General features: G+C 32.9%; 1 protein-coding gene across 5 annotated transcripts in view; it reads left to right on the forward strand.

Moving 5' to 3' along the window:
* The window catches only part of LMBRD1 (LMBR1 domain containing 1), a 122,304-nt gene extending 112,095 nt beyond the window's left edge, over positions 1-10,209 (forward strand). For all 5 annotated transcript variants that reach the window (XM_017549433.2, XM_037746042.1, XM_017549432.1 and 2 more), the window contains 2 exons: positions 9,474-9,565; positions 9,744-10,209. In XM_017549433.2, the coding sequence (XP_017404922.1) occupies positions 9,474-9,565; positions 9,744-9,857 (206 nt within the window). In that variant the 3' untranslated portion in view covers positions 9,858-10,209. The remainder of the gene's footprint in view (positions 1-9,473; positions 9,566-9,743) is intronic.
* The last annotated feature ends 458 nt before the right edge of the window (positions 10,210-10,667 follow it).

Genomic DNA, 10,667 nt, shown 5'->3' on the forward strand with positions numbered 1-10,667 from the left:
TACCTGAATGTAACTAAACATTTTTCTTAATGGTTTCCTTTAAGTAAAATTATAATTCTGGTTATCCAAGTACAGTTCTGTTTATGTTGTTTTCTTTTTCCCTCATGCTGATAGTTTTCTACATATATTTGATGGTCCATTCACATTTATGCCAATTGGTATTTAAATATCAGGAATTGGAAAGCCTCGTTGCTGGTAACTCTGTGCATGCGTCTGGGACTTCTTGATCTCATATTATATTTTAAAATAAATGTGAGGGAAACCATCTGTTTTACTGGAGACCTTTTAAATGTGGCCTTCCATCTTCCAGATTATTGTTGGAACGTCTCGTCAGCTGATGGTTCCACTTCCATTCTCTTTGCTGATAAATGATTGCTCCTGGCTTTATTCCTATACTAGAATAGTAATGAGATCCTTAGAAGGATAAGAAACAAATAACTATGCTAAGTCTGTTCTCTTGACCAGAAAGCTAAGTTTTCAACAGGTTAAACATTTTTTTATGGTTAAATGCTATATATTTCTAATCTTTTGACAAATAATAAGTTTGTGTTGATAACCTCATTTGATTTGATTGTAGTAAACCCGTAAGATGTGTAGCACAACAGAAGAGTGATGAGATATAATTATTTCTAAGAAGTGCCATACTTTGGTCTCCACCATCTATATTTAGCTTCATATAACTGAACAGAGAATAGCCCAAGTATCTAATGTCAACCAAATTGCAGCTTATTAATTTACCATAGAAAGTTTAACTATTAAAGAAACTAAACATCTGCTCAAGGTTAGTGAATTATCACCAAAGAGAAAAATTTGCATGGAAAATCCAATTTATAGTCACACATGTCTAGGTAAGCATGAAGTTAGAAAGTGAGCCTCAGTAATATTATTGTCTGGTATCTAGCTGAGATGGCCTGATGTATGACGTCTATTGTCAAGCAAGATTGTGATGCAAACCAGAAAAGTAACTATTGATCAGAGCACCATTTTTCTTGGATGTTGCTAGAGATCTAGAAAGTCTCCTGATATTGAGGTTCTTTTTCTAGGTGACATTGCAGTTGCGTTGATAGAAGTTTAACTAAGATAGTATAGTAAAGTTAATTAACTATATGCTGTCTAAATTCTCCAGAATCTACATCAAAGCCAACCTAAATAATTTTGTGAAACTTCTCAGCTACTCACAGATTATTGCTTAAGGTGGCTAACTCTGAAAACATCAATCTTTTCTTTCAAATGTAAATTTCTCTCTAAATTCCCAGAAATTTGATATAGCACCATATACCACACATATCTGTATGTCACTTACAAAGAAACTGATATTTAGAAGTTAAATTAGATACCTCAAAGGTCTCCTATTATTGTCAGACTTAACTAAGTCTCAATCTTCTATCTTCAACTTTAATATTTGTATTTTAGTATATCTCCTTAAACTTACTTTATCAAAAGATAAAGTAATAGAAAACAATTGCTTTATATCTTACTATCCTTGGACAATTACAACCAGCAGATAGTAAATCTCAGTTCACTCCTACAGATTGTGATTATACAATTTCTACATTTTATATGCTAAGACCTTGTCCTCCCTTTTAATGAGTGTTATGTGGCCAATTAGTAATAAAATGAAATTAGGAGCATTCTTTTCTTAAAAGACAAATATATATATATTAGTACCTTAGAAATGCTTTAAACTTATTTAATTATAACCAGAGCTCAACATAAATTATACTTGTTCTTAAAAGTGGTTCCTCTGAAACTTATTCTTAAATGCAAAACATCTGGCAAACATCTTTATTAGCCTGATACAGTTTGTGTATTCTTAAAGTATAAGAAAACTATGTCCTTCAAAATTTCTATGATTTTTGACATTATCAGTTCTCTTTCCCTTTACCTACATCTCCCAGTGAGATTTAACAAAACATTAACTGTATACCACTTGTTATATTTTAATATAAATATACAACTTTTGTTCCTATTAAAAATCTCTCAGATCCCAACTTTTTGCTTCCCATCTCTGAGCTCGTTTTTTTTTTTTTTCAGTTGTATAGCCTTCTAACTTGGTAAACCTCTTTCTACTTTTAATCTCCTCTTCTAATCTGTACTCCATTCATGTTACCCTTTCTTAAAACCATTTGATAAGTGATTTCAAATCATATCACAATAAAGTCCAAACTCCTTAGCCTGTATACAGTTAAAATATATATGTCCGTTATAAATATTCAATAGTTGCAAAACCCTCATCAGAAACCAATTGGCACAGTCATGGGCAACCATGAGCTATAACATGGCTTCTAAATAGTCCAGTCTTTTACCAGCTTTTATTGGTCACTAGTCAAATAAAATGCTTGTTTTAAAATTATTCTACATGACATTTGAGATTTCTCAAATGCTTTCTCTCTATATATACATATGTAACATAAGGCTTTGTTTTATAAAATGCAAATATACAGTAATTAATTATAAATTGATGTCAAATGAAGGTTTACATGATAACTCAATTGTGGCTTAAACATTCAGTGTTTACACTGCTGTTAAGTTACAAAAAAAAAATGATTTACTTGCATTTCTTCTATTTCTCTGTTTGATGATACGTGAGAAGAGATGAAGGAATGGTGGTAGTAACAGGATTCAAAAGTATTTTGATTTTATTCATATGCTTCAGATGCCCCTTCTTGGCTCTTTTAATTCTAATCATTTCTGTATGGCCACTTTCTTATCAGAAAAATAATTATTTGAGTCTGCCTCCCCCATGTTTAGTTTTCATTGTTAACATCTAATCGGAAGTTTAATCTTTAATTCAATTACATGTCCTTTTGAGGAACAACAGAAGTTTCTGTAATACTTCAGATTTTAGAACAGAATTCCTAAATGAAATATCCAACGATTATAATTTACTTGGAAGGTAAAACCAAATTCAGAAAGTTTATTGTAATTTTCTTAGTTGGATAACTATAGAAAGAAATCTATAGATTGCCTAGATATGTATGATTCAGGTGAGCAGCTGGAAGATAGATGGCAGATGGTGAAGAATGACACTCCCCTCCATTTATTCAGAGTGAAATCATCTTTGCTTGAAGATGAAATATATGCATGAATCTTATTAGCAAAAAATTTTCCTAATGGTATAAAATTATATATATGTATAAAGAAATAAAATTATATATATGTATAAAGATGTCTATAAAGAGCTATTACATATTGTGTATGTGGATTTTTAGTCTAGTATCATTTTTCAACAACAACACGGAATGTTGGTACCTTTGTATGGTATTTTAAAAGGCTTGTGTCAAAGTCCACAACCTTTAAAAAAGATAAACGTGTAAAATAACGTGATTCAAAAAATATTTAAGATACAGTTTTGGTGGTGGGCAAAAGTCAGAGAGCCAATTTAAAATGTTACTAAGTGGATGATTAGATGTCTGGAGGAGAATGATTTGATTTATCTTGCTTCTGCCAGCTCATCCTCTGTTTTGTAAACCCTGTTCTGGCCCTGAAATTTCTAATTTAGTCAAGTTCTGACTCCCAAAATATCTTTAAGTATTGAAATTAGTAATAGAACTTTTATTTTTTAAGTTTAGAGCATAAGCAGTATTAAGAACGTTCTGTTTTTCAAACAGGCTTATACTTGTAAAATGAAGTTAAAGTAATACTTAAACCATGAATGATACCATTCTTGTTTTTAGAATAATTATGAACAGGCATTTTTTGCATAGGTCCAAGCCCATCCTGCTCTTCATTTTTGAAACATTCTAATTGGTTATTCAAATTGGCATATTACTATTTAGCAATGTATCCTGATACTGATTATACAAATTTGAACTTTGCCAAATTCATTTGTGTTTGTTTCAACTATAGAGACAGAAAAATAATGGGCTTGCAAAGAGTAGTCATGATACTAATGACTAACCAATTATTTTCCTACTATTGGACATGAATGTCTAAAATCTTAAGACTTGCAACCAGTTGAGCAGCTCTTCACAATTGTTCTCTATACTTTGCAGAGGAAAAATGAAGGAAATTAATATTAAGTGCCACTTTGCATGGGGCTTTTGATATATATGTCATATGTGTCATATGATCTTTATAGCAATACTGTGAGGAAAGATGGTGATAAGTACACAGGTTCCACAGTTCAGATCTGCCTGTACACATGGCAAAAAAGTGACCAAATGCTATTCCCCTCCAGGTCTGTCACAGTCCAGAGCCTGGGCTCTTGATTCACCATGCTGGACATTTTAGTTATGCTTTAATTTCAAGATATATTCAACTTTCTCATTTTATGCCCTTGGAATCTTGTCATATTTTAATTTTTAAAAATTAGAAAATGGGCTAGTCACAGTGGCTCATGCCTATAATCCCAGAGCTTTGGAGTCAACGTGGGTGGATTACGAGGTCAGGAGATCAAGACCATCCAGGCCAACATGATGAAACCCAATCTCTACTAAAATACAAAAAATTAGCCCAGCATGATGGCACATGCCTGTAGTCCCAGCTACTTGGGAGGCTGAGGGCAGGGGAATCTCTTGATCCCGGGAGGTGTAGGTTAGCCGAGATCGTGCCACTGCACTCCAGCCTGGTGACAGAGCAAGACTCTGTCTAAAAAAAAAAAAAGAAGAAAAAAGAAAGAAAGAGAGAAAGAGAGAAAGAGAGAGAGAGAGAGAGAGAGAGAAAGAAAGAAGAAAGAAAGAAAAGAAAGAAAGAAAATGTGCTGTTTAACAATATGAATTTTAAATGAAATATCCCCTTTTACATTTATTTTACTTCAGCAGTCACTGAATATTAATCGATTGAGTACTCCAATGGTATTTTACAATACTCAGTATATCTACTGGAAAAAAATTACAAATTGAACAGCTATATCGCTGTGAAGTAAGTTCTACAATAAAAGTGACAATACAGTGTGGTGGCAGTACAAAGTAAATGACAAAGACGTTTTCTATCTAGGAGTCTCTGCTGCGAGCCTGAACTCCCAGCACCTAGTGTAAAGCTCTAATCATCTGTGCTAACTATAGGAGACAGAAATATGTTCAGCTAATGCTGCTTAAAGCCCTTCTGGTTTTCTTAGAAAAGTGTGAATATTCCTTCTAGACTTTTCTGTTGATAAAGAGAAGAAATACTTTGAAGGGTGCCCTTGGGATCAATAGATAGCTTCTCTGTTAAATTGTATGTTTTTCTACAGAAAGAAGTTTGTTCAGTTTGGTATTGAGCAATTCAGAAGTAAATGTTGAAGTACAGTTTAAGGGTTTAGAGTTGATAAAATTTAGATTATCCAAATCTTTATATAACATATCTGAAGCTTTATATAACAAGTCTTATATGTTGATAAAATATAGCTTTAATGCTATTTTCAGAAAACCATGTGACAGGAACAAGAAAAAGTGTTATTAGATCCCTTATGTAATAAGCTGGAATATGTAGCCCTCAGCTCAATTTATGTTTTGAAAGAAAATAGCACTTACTTATTGAAGCTAAGAAGAGAGCTCAGAAAAATAAAAGGTGTATTTTCATGGTTAGAAATAGGATATGGGATTGGTCTCCTAATTGCATGTAGCATCTTTTTGCCATTGTCCATTTTGGATAAAAATATGCAGAAGTTATAATTTCTTTTGTAATTAACAGACTGAGAAGAAGTTGCTTTGTAAGATAAGGATTTTCTTCTGTTAGATATACAGCCCCTCTGAAATTTGTGAGGTTGGTATCCTCTATTAGGTGCAGCATACAGGTATTGATTGATTTACGACCTATGCAACTTACGACCATTCGACTTTACGACCACAATAGCTAGCCACAACCGCTCTGCATCTGGCAGCGCAAATGTTGCCCAGCTGGGTGTACGACAGTGTGGGACAATAAACATATATGCTATATCATATCATTATTAGTCATTTTCTTGCCTTTCTTACTAAAATGTGAGTGGCTTATATCCCTGTATCTTTAACAATATTAGAACATACTAAGTTTAAATTATATTTGAACAAGATATCCAGATGACATCTTTTATGATGAATGCTACATATTTGTATCCCATGGAAAGTCACATAAAGTTGTGATGATTTACTTTTCTATTTACAATGATAATAAATAAATACCTGGCAACTAGTCCTTTTCAACCCTAAGACTTAACATAGTTCATACTCTTCTGCTTTTCAAAACTCATCATGTGCCGTGGTTTTTCACTTCAAACCATAGACCACCGTGGTTCAGTGATCTGAATATTCCACAGTTTTACACAAAGCTGCGCTTTTACCACAAGTTAAGGTGCCTTTTTAAAAATGAGATTTGACCAGAATGCTTTCATAATAAGCATTCAGGTCAACTTTTACTACTGGTAATGCAGTGTTTTACTTAAACCTGACAAATATAAAAATAAGAAACAAAATGGTGTAGAGATGATACAAATGGCATAAAATGAACAAAGAAAATTATGATATATAACAATAATGAAAGAAAATTATGATAAGATATGACTTAAAGATTTTTATAACATCATTTCACAGTACTGTACATATAGCCTACTCAACTTACGACCAAATCGTGTTACGACCGGTCTGTCGGACCAATTGTGGTCGTCCTAAGTCGAGCACTAGCTGTATATAATGTTTCACTCAATTACATAATATGGTTGACCCTTGAACAACATGGATTTGAGCTGCATGAGTTCACTTATGCCGGATTTTTTTTTTTTTTTTTCAAATTGTACTTTAAGTTCTGGGGTACATGTGCAGAACATGCAGGTTTGTTACATAGGTATACACGTGCCATAGTGTATGTGTATGGTTTGCTGCATCCATCACCCTGCCATCTACATTAGAAAAGTTGCAGTTGCCTCTCCTGCCTCCTCTTCTACTTCCTTTGCCTCTTCCACCTCTACCACCTCGAAACAGCAAGACTAACCCCTCCTCTTTTCCCTCCTTCCCCTCCCCCTCAGCCAATTCAATGTAAAGACAATGAGGATAAAGACCTTAATGATAATCTGCTTCCACTTAATGAATAGTAAATATATTTTTACTTTTAATAATTTTCTGAGTAACACTTTCTTTTCTTTAGCTTAATTTATTGTAAGATCACAGTATGTAATACACATAACATACAAAATATGGGTCAATCAACAGTTTGTGTTATTGGTAAGGCTTCCAGAAAACACTAAGCTATTTAGTAGTTAAATTTTGGAGGAGTCAAAAGTTATATGTGGATTTTTGTCTGCACATGGTGGTGGGTACCTCTAACCTGTTTTGTTTGAAGTCAGCTGTATCGTGTTGCCACAGGCCTTTCTGAATGGCTTGAATAAATATTTCCTGAGACATCATTTACTATATATGTGTCAATTGGGTCAATGACTTTGTAACCTAATGGAAATAATGTATTTGGACAAAACTAGTATGGGGTTTACACAAATATGAAATAACCAGTCTGCTACTTTCTCTTTAAGACTTACATTTTATTTGAAGGAGAAAAATATATTTATTTTTAATTATAGCTATACTGCTATCTGAAGTTCCAACAGGAATCATATCAGTAAATAATGATTTTCTTTTTTCCATAAAGCATAAGATATTTTAATGAGAAAACAAAAACAAAACCAAACCTTAGTCTCATATTTCTATTTAAAGATGCTCAAAACTAGTTGCCTTCTGCCCATCCCTTTCCTAACTGCAACTTTATTTGTGACCATGTATTAAAGGCCAATTTAAATATTAAAAAAAAAAAGTTTAAACCTTTTTTAAAAAGATTAAACAATCAGGCTAGCAAAAAGATACTCAATACATATTTTCCTTATATCAAACAAGCTAATATTTCAGTACAATATAACTATACAGAATATATACAATACACTTATGTTCACAAAGCAAACACTATAGGCTCAGAACAAATTTGAAAAAAATATGACATTCACATTGATTACAATAACTAAAAATGATTGTAACATTGAAATGACAGTTTACAAAAAAGTCGTGTGTGTGTGTGTGTGTGTGTGTGTGTGTGTGTGGGGTCACCAAGAATTATGGCTCCTGTAAAATACTAATAGCCAGATACTAGTATATAAAATGTGAAGTTCCGACATTGTATACATTTTTTGGAAATAAAATCCAAAACCATTTTTATTATTGTCAAAAGTCAAACATGCCAAGTAACTTAGCTATGGCCACTGTCTCCAAGTAAACCCATATTTGAATGAGATGACAACTGGGTACAAAGTTGGTGAACTGGGGACTGGCACAGTTAAGCGTTGTACTAGTTCTAGGAAAGTGGTAGAAGACATAAAAACACCCATCTATGTAATTTAATTTCTTTAGAAGAAGCAACCATTCATTCAGTAGCAGTCGTAAAAAGCTAAAAGCTAAAAGAAACCTCTCAAGTTTGAGCTGCACTGAGATTTTGTTTCTTAGAAAAGTGTTTTGGGGATAAGCAAATGATAGCACACACTATACATGCTAAGTACTTTGAACTGAAGGATATTGAAAGAGCCCCAGAAGCAAAGTATCCTTTTGGTCTTCTCTTGCCCTTCTTTCTTTTGTTCCCCTTTTTCTCCCAAGGCAGACCATAGAAACTAGAATTTCTCTTACCCCAACCATGTCATAGAAATTAGAACCCCACTTCCCCAAAGCCAGCCATAAACCTAGAAATATTAAACTTCCCTCACCTTTTTATGTAGGAGCTGGCCATAAAGAAATTCTGTGACCTACCTTGTCTGATAGTAGGTCATAAAACTCTCATTCCAGAAGGTGTTCTGCCCTATACCATGAAGAAGGGAATGCTGTATAGAAAGACCAAGAAGAATCTGAACATACAGACCTTGCTGGCTTTCCCCGCTCAATCTGTTACCATTAGGTTATACACTTTTGTCTAATTATTCTCTATTCTTAGCTCTTAGCTCTCCATTCTTCATTGACTATGCATGAAAATATACAGTTTCCCCTGGAGTCGTTGAGTCTTCATTTCTGAAGCCTCCTGTGTCATGTAAAATTGATTAAATAAATGTGTTATGCTTTTCTCTTGTTAACCTATCTTCTGTTATAGGAGTGTTGGCCATGAAACTTACAGTGGGTGAGGAAAGGTTTTAGACCTTTCTGCGCCTACACGTGCAACTTAATACTAACCACATCTGATTACTTTGTTCTTTTTTCTTGATGTTCATCAGGAAAACTATTTTGTTTTAGGATATGTCTGATACTCCAAGTAAAAGTGATTTTTCTATTTCTAATAAAGCAAACTAGCCAAAATAATTTTTTATGCCTAAGATCTGGATTGCATTGGCAGCATTCATTTTAAAAAAAATATGTCATATTAGTTGGCAGTTTTTAACACTACATTAAGGTGACTGAAAGAGTGGCTTTTGAAGAGAGGCCTAAATTTCAGTCCCATCTCTGACACTTATTAGCCGTATGATCTTGGTTATTCGCTTTTAGAGAAAGTATTAATCATCAATTTTATGAAAGAACCTATCTCATCATAGTCTTTTACTGTATTTGGTTTTACAGATCAGTGTACTGTTACCCGGACATACCTATTCCTTCACAAGTTCTGGTTCTTCAGTGCTGCTTACTATTTTGGTAACTGGGCGTTTCTTGGGGTGAGTACAGATACCTGCGGCATGATTTGACCTTCCTTGGTAAATTATAGTTAAACAGGTAAACTCTTTGTATATTAGTAGTCTATTTATATCATAGTACTGTCATTGAATTTTAAAGCATTACTTTACAAATGATTTTAAATTTGAAAAATAACACATAGCTTATTTGAATTTACAGGTATTCTTGATTGGATTAATTGTATCCTGTTGTAAAGGGAAGAAATCAGTTATTGAAGGAGTAGATGAAGATTCAGACATAAGTGATGATGAGCCCTCTGTCTATTCTGTTTGACAGACTTCTGTCTTAAAGGTTGTGTAATGCTGACTGAATATCTATTATGCATTTTTAAAGTATTAAACTAACATTAGAATGAGCTAACTAGCTTTCATCAAAAATGGGAGCATGGCTATAAAACAACTATATTTTATTATATGTTTTCTGAAGTAACATTGTATCATAGATTAGCATTTTAAATTACCATAATAATGCCATGTAAATATAAAACTACTGGCTTTGTGAGGGAATGTTTGTACAAAATTTTTTCCTCTAATGTATAATAGTGTTAAATTGATTAAAAATCTTCCAGAATTAATACTCCCTTTTGTCACTTTTTAAAAACATAATAAATCATTTGTATCTGTGCCTTAGGTTCTCCAGAGTGATGTGGAATTTTAAAGTGTCTCTATCTGATTGCTTCCAAATAATATTTACAGTATAGCTGATGAATGTTACTCCCATATGCAACTTGTTTTCAGTTTTCTGCATAAAATTGTTAGTGTCACTCAAGTAGATTTCATGAAAAGATTTCAAACTACTTAGTGCTCTAAGAGCAGGACATTCCAAGATGTTATATTGTTCAAATATTAATCCATTAGATATCTTACAACCTCTACAGTATTTAAGGCATATATATTGTTATAGGTAGCTTTTGTTTTGTATCTGACCTCAGCATTTGTATTCCAATATAAATAGGGGTATTGTCAAGAATAATCAATACTGAAAAAAATTAATTTACATATTACTATAAGATATATGGCATCATATTTTGGCTTTAGAGATAGTTTTTCATTCTAAAGATTTGAAATTTGCAAAAGCTGTAAT

This window comes from Cebus imitator, unplaced genomic scaffold (genome assembly GCF_001604975.1).
Source record: "Cebus imitator isolate Cc_AM_T3 unplaced genomic scaffold, Cebus_imitator-1.0 Scaffold218, whole genome shotgun sequence".
In the NCBI taxonomy this organism is placed as follows: domain Eukaryota; kingdom Metazoa; phylum Chordata; class Mammalia; order Primates; family Cebidae; genus Cebus; species Cebus imitator.